The sequence below is a fragment of the Plasmodium falciparum genome (assembly GCF_000002765.6).
Source record: "Plasmodium falciparum 3D7 genome assembly, chromosome: 14".
Lineage (NCBI taxonomy): Eukaryota > Apicomplexa > Aconoidasida > Haemosporida > Plasmodiidae > Plasmodium > Plasmodium falciparum.
In genome coordinates this window covers 1342501-1359035 of record NC_037283.1, presented here as the reverse complement: position 1 = coordinate 1359035, position 16535 = coordinate 1342501, and the positions used below count along the sequence as shown (strand labels likewise).

The 16535-nt window shown below is 18.9% G+C and overlaps 2 protein-coding genes across 2 annotated transcripts in view; both read left to right on the top strand.

Annotated features, from left to right (window-relative positions):
- Positions 1–656: 656 nt before the first annotated feature.
- On the top strand, positions 657–8723 carry PF3D7_1433800 (conserved Plasmodium protein, unknown function; the record flags this gene model as incomplete). The annotated part of the gene is made up of 1 exon (XM_001348457.2): positions 657–8723. One exon carries the CDS (start codon positions 657–659, stop codon positions 8721–8723), a length of 8067 nt encoding a protein of 2688 aa, XP_001348493.2.
- A 1318-nt stretch (positions 8724–10041) lies between these two features.
- The window catches only part of PF3D7_1433700 (conserved Plasmodium protein, unknown function), a gene marked incomplete at both ends in the record, with an annotated part of 6511 nt that continues 17 nt past the window's right edge, over positions 10042–16535 (top strand). Inside the window, 2 exons of the mRNA XM_001348456.2 lie at positions 10042–16019; positions 16312–16535. The exon at positions 16312–16535 is cut by the window's right edge and continues 17 nt beyond it. Of these exons, the coding sequence (XP_001348492.2) occupies positions 10042–16019; positions 16312–16535 (6202 nt within the window). The remainder of the gene's footprint in view (positions 16020–16311) is intronic.

Here is a 16535-nt window from a genome sequence, read left to right as displayed (position 1 = left end):
ATTATATATAGCAAAAATATTAAATATATATGTATAGTTCACTTCGTGTTTACAATCTATTATATAAGATCTTATAATATATATATATATTATATATATGTTAATTTCTTTGTTTTCTTTATCTTTAATTTTTTTTTTTTTTTTTTTACTCTCCTTTGTCTTATAAAAATATGGTACATTTAATATATTTTTTTTTGTTTTTTCATGAAATATAAGAGTTATAAATAAAAACATAAAATGTATATTCATAAAAATATTTAATATATATAAAATATATATGTATGTATATATAAAATATATATGTATATATATATATATATATATATATATAAAATATATATGTATGTATATATTTTATTGTTTGAAGGAGAATTAAACAGAAAAAGAAAAGCGTTAAATTTTTTTTTTTTTTTTTTCTCTCTCTTGTATGTATAAAATAATACGTGAGGAAAAATTACTCCTTGACACATTATGAGATTTCAAAGAAATGAAAAAGATAGAACATATTAAAGATAATGATTATTAAGATATATATTTATATATATATAAATAAATAAATATATATATATATATATATATATATAATTATGTATATCATAAAATGAAGACCCCTTTTCTAAATAGTCTTGTCATTCCATTAATCAAATATTTATAAAATGACACTATATAGTAAGAAAAAAAGGAAATGCAATATTAATTTCATAGACATAGAATTGGAGGCTTTTATATTTGGATGTTTCTTATACAGCTGGAATGATATATTAACAAACAATATAATATATAAAAAATGTAATAACAACAAAGATGAGAAAATAATAAATAATAATAATAATAATAATAAAATAAATTATAACGTGGTTAATAATAAAAAGAAAAAATTGACTACTTTAAAAAGTTCAGGAGTTAATAAAAGGAATTGCTCCTCTATTAAAAATAATAAAAAGAATATAACTACAAACCATATTTTTTATAATTGTTCAGCAAAAAACAAAATAATAAATAAAAGTAACTCAAAAAATTATGTAAATAATTGTAATAAATATAAAGAACATATATCTTGTAGTATAAATACAGATTTTCAAATTAAACATAATATAGATATTAACGCATTAAATGACAAACTCTTATATTTTGTAAAAATTAATTTCTGTTTAAATAATAAAGACTTTAATATATTTTGTAATTTATATCATTTTTATAAGCATATTAAAGAAGATAAAAAAAATGAAGAAACCAAACTACTCAACAGCTTTTTTAAGCATAAGGTTGTGAAATGTGGAAAAAAGTTTAAAAATTGTTGTACTAATAAAGAGGATATAAAAGGACACTCACAAAGTGAGAAAAATGATAATATGTATGATGGTATAGCTAATAAATGTGACGATCATAAGTATGATAAATATGACGATCATAAGTATGATAAATATGACGATCATAAGTATGATAAATATGACGATCATAAGTATAATATACATGATAATCATAAGTATAATATACATGATGATCATAAGTATGATAAATATGACGATCATATGTATAATAAATATGATGATCATATGTATAATAAATATGACGATCATATGTATAATAAATATGACGATCATATGTATAATAAATATGACGATCATATGTATAATAAATATGATGATCATGTGTATAATAAACGTGATCATCTTACATATGATAAAGATGATAATATTTTAAATGGCCCATATAACAATTCATATGAAGAAAGGAGAAAATTACACAGAAACTCCAAGAAGAATAAAAATGGAAGAACAAAAAAACATGTGAATTGTTTTTTTTGTGATATATATATAAATAAAAACAATTTTGATGATTCCACAAAAATGGAAAAATTTATACATTCATGTATGAACAAAGTATATGCTAATAAAAAATGCAATTTGATGAACAAATGTATTATAAATATAAAAACGTTTGATGATAATTTTATTCATTCAACTACTATAGAACGTTTATTTTGTTTTATATATACACATATGGATAAAAATTTAATTTTTTTTTGGTTTAATTTTTTAAAAGTTTTATTAAATGTTACCATAGATAAACATTTGATGATAAAAATATTTTTTTTCTTTTGTAAAAAAAATTTTTTACTATCTTCATTTTTCCATTCAGAAGAAAACATAATTAATCATGAATTTTTTAGTAAAAATATATCCATAAATAAACCATCAAATAATTTTATAATAGATATCATGAAACCATACAAATGTCAAAATATAACAAACCTTATTTTAAATAATAATTTTGTCTTATTACAAAATCTTCTAGATTATTTTTATATGATATGTTCCACAAGAAATATGAGCTTTTATGATAATTTTTTTCTTAATATACAAATGATAAATTTTATATATCCTGTACAACTTAACGTTTTCCATTTTTATTATATGAAGCTATATAAAAAATTTAATCATCAAAGACATGTATATCACCAAAGGATTAATTTTAAACCCATTTTATTTTACAGCAACACAAGTAACATAATCATATTAATGAAAAAGAAGAAACAAAATATAACGAAACATAATTATAATGAAAAAAAACAAAAGAAAACCAAATTAATACCATCATTAGATAATTCAGCAATTCATAATTCTGATAAATCGAAAAACATATATATTAATAACACAAAGGAATTTACAAATAATTATACAAATTCCATTTTATCTATTTCTAAAAATAATCTTAACAATCAAATGTCTTATCTAAATAAAAAAATGATTACAAATGAGGGAAATTATCAAAATCGTGCAACTAGCCATTCTCGATATAATTATGAAAAAATATATACACGTTATACTAATTTCATTATTGGTAAAAATTGTAATATGATGAATACACACTTCAATCATTTTAATATTACATATCTTAATAAAAAAGGTAAAATTATATATGACCGTTTTAATATAAAAGGTTTTATTACTGAACAGATAAATAAATACTTTTATAAGGATTATAAACCTAATTATATAACAACAACAACAAAAAAAAAAAAAAAAAAAAAAAAAAAAAAAGGAATACCTGCACAAGTCAGGAAACAATATATTAATCGCTATTTCTATGAACAGCTATTTTCAAGAAAAGAAAAATCATTAATAAAAAATGTCGTTGCATATTTTAAAAGAACATATGAGATTTTAAATAAATATATAGGTATGAATAGATTAGAAAAGCAGAGTAACATGTTTTACTTTTTATTCGATGCTTTACCAACATTAAAAAGGAAAAGTAGCATTAAGAATATATTGGAGCCTTATATTTGTACGATATTTTCAAGTTATGAATTTATGGATATATATAATTTTATTGAGAATTTGAAGCGATTATATACTTTAAAGAATAATAAAAAGGGGAAAAACAGTATACGTATAAAAGAACAACATCCGTGTTTAAGATTTTTGAATGATTTACAAGGGTTAAATTATATTTACAATAATTTAAGAGGTGATTATTTAATGTTAATGCAGAATGTGTATCAAGAGATCAAGGGAGAAAATAATAAAAAGATGAATAATAATATGTTTTATGATAATGGTTTAAATTATAATATGTTGGACAATAATACATTTAATGGTAATATTTTAAATAATAACCAAATAATAAAATGTAATAAAAGTACGATTCATAAATTAATAAGGAATGAAAAAACGGATATATATAAACATGTGTCTATATACAAATTTTCATCAAACCTTATAAATATACAACATAATTTATTTAATATATATTTGGAATGTAATTTATTAAATAGAGCATATGAATTGGTCATGTCAGATTTTGATTTTTCTTTTTCATTAACAGAAGAAATAATTTTCTTATATAAAATATATTTAATTGAATTGAAAAAAAAAAACATTTTGCATTCTTTTGAAATATTAAATATAGCTTTTGATAAATGTTATGTTTTGTTAAAGAAATATTTATGTAATCCAACATCATTTAAATTATTATCAGTTATTAGTATTCATTTCAGTCACATGTTATTTAATTATCCGTATTTATCAAAATTTCTAACTTTTCTTCCATGTCAAAAAATTAAATTTATTAAAAATAATATACTTATGAATGAGAATATAAAAATGGAGCATTATAATAATATGTTCTACGAAAAGAATTATTTCAACTACTTTAATATGTACGACAATAATAATAATAACAACAACAACAACAACAACAACAACAACAATAATAGTAACAATAATAGTAACAATAATAATAACAATAATAATAACAATAGTAGTAATCAAAATAATTATTTAGATGATAAGAATGTGAAAAAAATTAACGAAAGTAAGGAGGATAATAATTATTATCAACCAAAGGAATTTGTTAATAGAAACAATTTTAATTTATATCCCACTTATATGGAACACACACATAATTATTTACAACTTCTAGGAAATAAAGAAAAAAAAAAGGGGGTTCATGATTATTATAAAGATGTAAATAAAGAACCTTATAATGATATAAGTATGGATTGTTATAAACACATGGATGTAGATAATTACAATCACATCGATATAGATAATTACAATCACGTCGATATAGATAATTACAAACATATAAATAAAGAAAGTTATAATGATACATATAATTATTATAAAGAGTTACGGACACGTCACAATTCTTATAATAATATCCAAAGTGATGACCATTATGATAACAACCTTAAGAGGGTGGATACAAACAATGAAGTTTTATTATTATCAAATGATATTTTAAAATATGATTTAACTAACGATAATAATATAGATAAAAATAAAACGAATTCTTATAATGATATGAAAAAAAGAAATGATAGTACTGGTAATGATAACGATAACGATAATGATAATAATGATTACATTTATTTTCTTACTAATAAGAGTGATTATAATTTTTTAAATAAATATGATTATTTTCATATGAATAAAATCTTAAAAGTGTTTAATTTTATTTTTAATCTTTTAGAATGTACACTTCATAATAATGATGTATCTATATTTAATTATAACAAAGATACTACATATACATTCGACGAAAGGGTATATAAGAATGAATTGATATTAGACAATAATAATTATGAGAATAAAAATATTACTAATATAAGGAATTATATAAAAGAAATTGTATATAAAATTGAATTATATTTTACTAGTATAAAAAATAAGTATGTTCAACGTTTCGAAAATATTCAAGACATACAAAATATGGAAAACGCTCCAGATGAACAATATATAAAAAATGTTGTTAAAGATATTGATAGAAGTCGATTTAGAAATTTATTACATGATACCAAATTAAATAAATCATTAAAATATAATGATCAATATAATTCCTTTTTTTCTTTTGAATTTTTATATTTAGCATATATATGTTCAAATTCTTTCCCAGATAATATTTCAAAAAATTATAAAAATTTACTTTTTAAGAATTTTAATTTTAATGAAATATGGTTAACAAGTCATCAAATAAAAATCAAAATATTCATATCATTAATGTACATGTCTTTATATGAAATAAATTCAATGAACCTAGGAGAATTTTTTATGGAGATATTAAAAATAATACTACATCGCTTTTATAATAATTTGGATTACAACGATATACAAATTATACAATATATATTTTTAAATATATCTAATGATACATTATTTTCTTGCTATAATATGATTGATGATATAAAAGATATAATTAGAAAAATTCCACAAATAAGTAATAGGGAGTTCTTTTATGTATATAATTTATATGAAACAAAAAACATTTTACAGAATTATCAAAATAATTTAGACAAAGGAGACACAAAGGATAAGTTTATAAATAGATTATTAAATTATTTAATCAAAAAAAAACATGAAATAGAAAATAAAAAACAAAATTTAAAAGAAATACACAATGTTGTAAATAATAATATAAATGAAAAGAAGAAACTAAGTAATACGTTAGGTACAAATGGTAAGATAAATAATAATATGACAAATGAAATGGATGAATATACTATAAAGGATCATATGCATGACATATCAAATGGTTCATATGATACACAATGGAAAGAAACCATGTTACAAGTTGATATATTAAAAGAAGAACAAATTATTATACATAATCAAACTAAGGATGATAATATCAATTTATATATAGATGGTAATATTTTATGTCACAATTTGAGTGAACATGATTATGCAAATGAGACCTATCAAGAGTTCAAAGAGATAGAAGAATTCGAAAAATTCGAAGATTTCCAAGAGTTAGAAGATTTTGAAGAATTCGAAGATTTCGAAGAGCTTTTTGCAAATAATAACACATACACTTTTGATTTTTTCTTGACTGAAAAATGTTTAGAAAAAAATGACTTTGTGTTTTTTAAAAAGTGTAATAAGGGAAAACATCAAAATAATTATTCTGATCAGCATCCTTGTGGAAGCTCCTTTTTTTTCAATATGTTGAATCATTTAAAGGAATGTGATACGGATGGGAAGAAAAAAAACAAAAAAAAAAAATTAAAAAGGGAGGGAGAAAAAAAATTAAAAATGAAAGGAGAAAAAAAATTAAAAATGAAAGGAGAAAAAAAATTAAAAATGGAGGGAGAAAAAAAATTAAAAATGGAGGGAGAAAAAAAATTAAAAATGGAGGGAGAAAAAAAATTAAAAATGAAAGGAGAAAAAAAATTAAAAATGAAAGGAGAAAAAAAATTAAAAATGAAAGGAGAAAAAAAAAACAACACATTAGATGAACACATCGTGACAACAAAAAAAAAAAAAAAGAGAGAAAAAAATATATTACACATTCCAATGAATAATACAAATGATGAATTTACATTGACACCAAAAAAGAATAAATATTTACGAAATGTAGATGATGACATAAATAAAAAATACAAATTAATATGGAATTATTTTAAAATAAATAAAGAAATATATATAGACAACTTTATTGATGAAAAAGTGGAATCCATTATAAACATCCAAAAATATGGATATAAATTAAATTATTATGAAAATACCAAAGTAGAATATTATCAACATTATAGTTTTCAAAAGCATTTTAACATACCAGAGGAAATATCAGAAACATATTCCGTTTTAATTGCTTTAAACCGGAGTATAAGAGATAATAATTTATTTTTATCTTTTGAAAATAATAATTATGTAAACACATGCTTGAATTTATTATATATTATAGATTTGTATATGGAATTTAAATCGAACATATTTAACAAACCATTTTATTTTATTAAAAATTTAATAATAATGTGTGCAAATATAAGCTTTTCTAAAGAATTAACTATTATATATATTAATGCTCTTATACGATTTTGTTTATTTGAACTAAGAATGGATAATTTGTTCATTTCATCCAATATGCTTATTGAAATATTAAACAATTTCGAAAAAATTAAAAATTATAAAAACTTACTAGGAATCATTTTTTACTTATGTGGGTATATTTTATTACAGCACCTCAATTATAATATCCAAGAACAATGTTATGAAGAGAACAAAAATGCCTTGATAGACGAATATAATTATTATGTGCTTATGAAAAAGAATTATATTAACACATTTCAAAAAATAAAGATGGAAAAAAGCCACTTGAAAAAAAAAAAAAATTATTTCGAACAATTTTTAAAGCATACTAGGGATGAATTATATAATTTAAATAATACACCATTATTTTTTCAAGAAAATGGAAAAAATGTTATCAGTAGTAAAAAGGAAAAAGTAAAAGACAAAATGGATCATTATGCAAAGGGGAAATTAAACGAAAAATTAGATGAACATTTAAACGAAAAAGTAGATGATCATTTAAACGAACATTTAAACGAAAAATTAGATGAACATTTAGATGAACATTTAGATGAACATTTAAACGAACATTTAAACGAACATTTAGATGAATATTCCTATTCAAATCAACAAAGTAATAAGAACAAATCCAACTTAGGAACATATATCTATCTACCGAATGTAGATATGAATGATTGTATAAAAAAGAATAATGAGAATTGTTATTTAAGAACGAAGGGTGTAGAGAAAATTACAGATGATTTCTTGATGAATGAAAAAAAAAATAATACATTTGTAAAGAAGAAAAGTGCACGTAAATTAATTCCTTTAATAAAGAACCAAATAAAAATAACTGATTATTTTTCGAATATAAAAAATGAAAAATCTTTTGATATGACTTATGACAATATGTATGTATCAGATAACATTCGAATGAATAATACATCATATATGCATGTTAATAAAAAGAGAAAAAAAAGTAGTTATATTTTATGTGAAGACGTGATTTCAGATAAAAAAACATATTATTCAGAAAAAAGTACAAGTACTAAAAGGAATGAATATTCTTCTTACCTGTATGATCAAATAAATAAGAAACAGTTTTTTTTATTTTTAATTTGTTTCTATATAAATCAGGCTTTATATTATTGGTCAAATGATGGAGATGCCATTGGAATAGCGAATGGAGTTCAACAGAAAAAAAGGATAAACGATTCTTTTTTTTTCCTCATGTCGTCTTATAAATATTTTTATAAGTCCTCCTTATATTTATCAAAACAAATCAATATACACGAATATAAATCTCCTTTTTTTAATTACTCATTATTTAATACATATTATCAATTTTATATATATTACAAGACTATATTTATGAAATGTAATAATGAAAATGTAATAAATCTGGTCAAATATAATAATTATTATTAAAAATAAAAAAAAATAAATAAATAAAATAAATAAATAAATAATGGCAAAGTTGAAGGGAAATGTATAATAAGTTAATTTTTTATTATACAATTTAATAGGTGTATATATATATATATATATATATATATATATATATATTATATACATATATATATATATTTTTTTTTTTCATCAAAATAGTCATAAAAAAAAAAAAAAAAAATTGAGAATAATCTCAGTTCATAAGTTATATATAAATAAATAATTTATTAATTATATATTGTTTATTTTTTGTACATTTTTGGTATATTGAATATTTTTTGTATATTGAATATTTTTTGTATATTGAATATTTTTTGTATATTTATAATATTTTATTTTTTGTAATTTTTTTTTTTTTTTTTTTTTTTTTTTGTGTGTTAAGAAGATGAAAAGTATTCCATTATTATATCACTTCTTAAATTTTTACATTTTCAGATGTTTTTATATATGTACTTAAATACACAAATATATGTATATATTTATATATATATATATGTTTAAATAATATTTCTTTGGAAATATATAATAACATTTATATAGCTCATATATATGTTATGTGTATATTTTGATAGAAATAAGAATATTTTTCTCCATAACATTAAGAAGAAAAATACATAGTTAATTAATCGGTTATATATATATATATAATATAATATAATATATTGTATTTTTTTTTTTTTTTTTTTTTTTTTTTTTTCTCCTCATAATTAGTAAAAGGAAAATATATATAAATATATATGAGAGAAATTTTTATATTTTTTATCCTTTATTAAAATATAGATAAAATAATATAATAATATGAAATATGACATAAATATATAAATATATATATATATAAATATATATATATATAAATATATATATATATAAATATATATATATATATTATTGGTCATTTTATTATATTATTTATTTGTTAAATTACCGCACATATTAAAAGTTAAATGGTAATTTTATTGATTATTATGTAAATAAATAAATAAATAAATATATATATATATATAATATATATGTATCTATTTTATTCATTATAGATGTTACAAATCGGTAAAATGTACACTGAAAAAACGTTTCCAATTTTTTAATAGAATAGTATGAATATAAATAAAAAATTAGGCCAAAATAAAATAAAATAAGAGAGAGAAAGAAAGAAAGATGATAATTGAACACCTTTCTAAGGTAAAGAATTGGAAAAAATATATATAAATATATAGTTCTATATTCATATAATATATATATATATATATACATTTATATTTATTTATTTTTATTTATTTTTTTTTTTAGGGAAAATGAGATGATATATATTTTCCTTTTTATTATTTTCCTAAATGTGTACCATAATATAATTTGTCAATTTTGTTTTTTAAAAAAAAGGAAAAGTGTTAAGAATTTATTATTTTCTGTATGTCCTAATGGAAATAATTATAAGCGATTTAATATATACAAGAGAAGTACCATAAAATATGATAAGAAAAGAAAAAATATATATTTACTACTCCCAAATAATAATACAAAATTTCCAATTATTAAAAATGGAAATTACTGTATATTAAATAAATGTACATATTCAAGAAGATGGAACTTGAATGATTTTTTGTATAACTATATAAACATTTTAAAATATAAAAAGAACATAAAAATAGGAAGATTATTAAAATGTATAGGATATCAAAATGAATATGTATATAGGAAAAAAAAAAAGAAAGAAAAGATACGCTTATTTTATATTTTAAATAAAATAAGTCTAATTAATTTAAAGAAAAGCATAAGATATAAAAATAATTACAAGTATAATAATATTAATATATATAATAGTAACAACAAGTTGTGTTATATTCCTATTAATCATTTCAATATATGGAATAAAGAAACTTTTTTGTATAATAACATAGGGGAAAATATGTGTAACAGGTCGAAGAAACTATTTAAGAATGTTTTATATTATTTTCATACTTTAGATGATATAAAAAATGCACACCAAAAAAACAGAAACCTTTTTTGTCTTTTTAATAATTACATAAAGGAAGAAGAAAATCTATGTAATAATTCAGTTCTCATTTATAATATTTTTAAAGCTAGTCAAATTTATAATTACGCTTATAATGAAAGTATTAAGAAAATATTAAAAGAAATAATTTTTTTATTTCACAAAATAAAAAAAAATAATTTTATTAAAACAAACCATAATAAAAATATATATGAACATATAGATGTGTTAGAAAAAGACGTATATAGTAATGATAACATGTTGTATAGGGGAAGAGAAAATATAAATAAAATTTTAAGTGAAGATGATTGTTTATTAAAAAATGAAAATTTGGATTTGTATAGAAACTTATCTAATGATGAAAAGAATATACAACTAAGAAATAAAAAATTAAGTGATAGCCAAAATGTTAGGGATAAAAAAAATATTGGGGATAACCAACATATTTTGGATAACCAACATATTTGGGATAATAACAATTTTAATATTCGTGTAAAAAATATTTTGAGACCAACACATTTAGTATTCATCAAAGATTGGATAGATAAATTTACGAAATATATGTTTCAGGAAAATATTTCTTTTACAAATCTTTTAAGTAATAATATATTAATAAAAAGTGATTATATTTTTCAGGAAAAATTTCTCCTTTTTTTTCATATACAATGCTTACATTTTCTTTACACCAAAAGAAACGAAGATATAAAAAAGGATATAGTAAGCATAAATAATGAAAGGACTTGTGATGAAGAAAAAAGAAATAAATATGATATGATAAAATATAATAGTCATAATAATTATGAGAATATTATAATATATTTATATAAGGAGAATAATAATAATATGGAAGAATTTTATGAATACCTAAAAAATATTTATGGAGAAGAAAAAATTTGCTTTTTTAACTATGAAAAATATATAAATAATGATAAAAGTTTTTTTATAATATTATTGTCGTATGAAGAATTATTTAATATATATCGCTATAGTAATAATACATCATATAATGTGTTTCAAGAATACATGGAAAGTAAAATTCGGAATACACAAGATAATATTAGAATGTATAAAATATTATCTTATTTATGGAATAACTCATCCAAAGATAGTAATATACAAAGAGATGATACATTAAATCATACAATCCAAAGATACCAATTTAAAATCTTCTTACACGAATTTAATGTAATTTATAATTATAAAAAAAGCATAATAGAAAAAAATTTATATGAAGATTTATTCTGCTTAATACCATTAAATAATGAAAAAAGGATAACGTTTTATTTTTTATCGAATACACATTTTAATGAAACCATATTTTATATATGGATAGATAGTATATATGAAAAAACTAAAAAACTTTGTTCATTAGATTGGACTAATAAAAACACAGAAGAAACAAAAAAGAAAATTTTCCTATTACATAATAAAGGAATTATACAACTCAACAAAAATAATGAACATTGTAGTAATTTAAAGTACTCGTCAAATTTTATAAATGAAGAAAATACACATAAAAAACAAGAGGATGTTCTTATAAATATAGTTAACAAAAAAAAAAAAAATGTATATAAAAATGATAAATTAATTAATGAGTGCATGGTATTATTTAATAATATTAGAAAAGAAATTATTATAAATTATTTAAAACAAAATAATTTATATAACATTAATAAATTGAAAAAGAAAGATAAAAAAATAAAAAGAATATTTAATATAGCAAAAAGGATTCTCAATAAAAGAATAAAAAAAAAAAAAAAAAAAAAAAAAAAAAAAAAAAAAATATATATATATAAAACTCATATTAAAAATAATCCTTTGCATATATCTGATTATATTAATTTCATTATTAATAAAGACAAGAAAGGAAATATTTTATTATCAAAAAATATTATTAGTCCTTCATATATAGAGAAAGAAGAAAATTTACAAATACATGATAAAATTAAATTATTATCTAACACCTTAAACATTTGTTATGATAATAATTATGTACAAACCTTATCAAAACAACAATTTAATAACAATTTTTCTCATACAAATATGTTACATAACTTAAGATATTCTAATACAAATGTAATAAATAAAAATCAGAATTTCTTGAAAAATAACAAGCCATCTTTATCCCTTCCATGTGAAGATAAAAATTGTACAAAGAAGAAAGTAGATGAAAATATATGTATCCAAAAAAAGGACGATATATCATTAATTACACAAAATGAGAAGAATAGTTCTCATTATTTAAGTAAATATTTTTATTTATTAAATAAAAAAAATATTTCAAAACCAAATACTTTTGGAAGTACTGAAAAGTTAGATATATATCCTTGCATTTATTATATATTTAATGAAAAAATATATTTTTTAAAATTTTCTAAAGAATTATATGAACACTTATCTGTGTTAGATGAATTTTCAAAAAAACGTATGGATGATATCATACAAAAATTTAAGGGCAAAATAAATATTACTGAAAATATGTATATATATTTAAATAAAGGAATTTATTTAATTAATGATAACATAAATAGATATTGTGAAAGATTTATTAAAGAATTATTAAAAAAAAATATAATAAAAATTATTTTATCATCTGTTGATATATCATCAGGTGGCTATAAAGTAAAAAGTGTATTTATAGAAGATGTACATATACAAGACAAAAATTATATATATGAGTATAATAATATAATAGATAATATAAATAAATTGCATAAGGATATATATATATATAACAATTCGTCCAAAAACAACAGCAGCAACAATAATAATAATAATAATTGTAGTAGTAGTAGTAAAAACAAATTTGTAGAACATAATAAGAATGATCCATATTTATCTTATGTTAACCAACCAGATGATATATACAGACTACATTTTATAAAATATTTTATGTTTTTAAATATTCGAAATATCTTTAAGAAATACACATTATCGAACAATCATTTATTAAATTTGACAAGAAATACAACCAATATTTTTTTAATTCCTAAAAAGTATGAAGATATACAAATAATGCTAAATATACTTAATGATAATTATTTCAATTTTTCAAATATGCACGATTATAATATTTCAGATTTTTATTTTAATTTATATTATAATAGTATACACAAAGGTATTAACATAAAATTGTTTGTAACAAAAATGGATAATTTAGTAAGTGTAAACGGTCTTTCAAATAATAAAAATAATAATTTGGATATCAATACTAAAAATATATATAAACAAAATAATATATTAAAAGAAGAAAAGAAAAATAATTATGAAGATTATACAAATAATTCTATTCAATATGATAAAATTAGAGATGATATGTATTATAATAATAATTTATTTAAAATAAAAAATTTGTTTTTCCTTAAATCCTTTTTTAGTCATATACATAATAATGTAGACATTTTACCCCCTATCGTACATTTATCAAATTTACTAAAATTTTGTAAAAATATTCATAGTATATATAAATACAGACAAACTAACGAATATGTATTTATAAAGAATTCTGTAAACATATATAATAATGTATGCTATTCCTTAAACTATTTTGACTTTTTATATTATTATATAAATAACAAAAATAAATTAGAAAATATGGACAAAGCATTGAAAAATCACTTTGTCAATTTTTTTTTATTGAAAAGAAAACAATATGAAAAAAAATTCATAAAACATAATAAAGAATTGAAATTAAATTATTATCATAATAAAATAAAAAAGCTCAAGAAATATTTTGATGAACAATATTTATATATGTATTATAATACTTATAATAATTATAATAAAAAGAAGAAAAAATTAAATGACATTATGATCATGTTATATAAAGAAAAATATTATAGGCTTCATAAATATATAACAAAGAATTATAAAAATAAAGTATTCAATACAATAGATCGTAATAAATGTATTATTTTAGATATATATAAAGATAAGCAAAATTTCTTAAATGATAAATTTATATGCTTGAATAATATAAATGAATTAATAGTATGTAACATATATTTTTTTTTGAACATATATGAAAATTCAAAAATAAAAAATAAAAAAAATAAAGTAAATAATAAAAGTAATGATTTTCTTTTTTTTTCTAATAATATAATAAATAAAAACTTTAATTATTTTGATTATTTATTCAAAGAAAGACAAATAATTACATATAACATTTATTTAGAACACTATGATTTTTTATTTGATATATATAACAAAGGAGATCATATATCTACCATTAGGAAAATTAAAAGAAACATTTCTAAATTTTCTGTTAACAAAATTATGATAAATCATACGAATGATATGAATGATATGAATGATTTAAATAATTCAAAACAAATATCTAAATATATAAATATCAATAAAATATTTTCCAATTCGTATCATCACGAAGGTATATACACATTATATAATAATGTTCTGCTATTTTTAAAAAAATTAGATAATATGAAAAAAAAGTTATATGATCAATATTTTGAAAAAAAAAAATATTTATTATTACAAAAAAGAAAAGAAAATAGGAATTATTTTATACATAATTTTATGACAGGAAATGAAGAAGACAACAACTTGTATGACAAAAATATCGATAATTCTAATATTATTAATATGAACATCAACAGAGAACATGTAGATAACGAAGAAAATAATGTACTCTCATCACATTTTTTATCAAAGGAATATTATAATAATAACCATAAAGAAATAAAAAAAAAATTTTATGATCATCATAATAGTCATAATAATAAACCTACTTATGAAATCGTAAAAAATGAAGAAATATCAAAAAGTCATGTAAGAAATGATATTAATAATAATATAAATAAAAAAATATTAAGTTTTAAAAAAATGGAACTGTTAAATAAGTACAAGAAAAAAAAAAATACCGGAAATAGGAATAATTATATAAATGAACTAAATAAAATAAATCGAATTTTTGGAAATAAATATCATACATTTAATAAAGAATTTCAAAACATATTTCATTTTTTATATAACATAAATATGTTAGATTATTTACAAAATTATATTAACCCTTATATAAAAAATTCTTTGTGGCTTTATATTATAACCTTATATGTTAAAAACTCTTATTCTTTAAATAAAAACCAGTTCATTTCACAACCTGAATTTCTCATAATCATTTTTTACATATCTTTCTATGAACATGAGAATAATAATTATTTGACCAATTATTCACATTCTTTTGAAATACCAAAGGATTCCTTCTTACAGCACATTGTTACCGATATTTTTGTGTATAAAGAATTATTGCAATCTCTTCAAAATAGGTAAACAAAAAAGGAAATTAAAAAGAAAAATAAAAAGGCAAAATATAATGTTGTATAAAATTTTTACACTATAGCTAGTTGGACATATATATATATATATACATGTACATGTACAAATTTTTAGCTAGTTGTTGTGTGTATATATACATATATATTAATTTTTGGCTAGTTCTATGTGTATATAAATATTAAATTATGATTCGTTAATAAATATATACAACATATTATATATATATATATATATATATTTTTTTTTTTTTTTTTTTTTTTTTTTTTTTTTTTTTTGTTGTAGGTTTAAAGTACATATAGCTATTCCATTCAATTTGTCAGACATATTGCAAGTGTTGGACGGTTTAAGGAAATTAAGAAGAAAAGATTTTGGGAAAATAAATGAAAATATAATATCAAAATTGACGAATTTAAGTGTAATATTACATAGTGCATCTCTTTATTTTGACAAAGAAATAAATGAGACAATTTTTGAGTACATTGGATATATTAATATGTTAAAAGGAT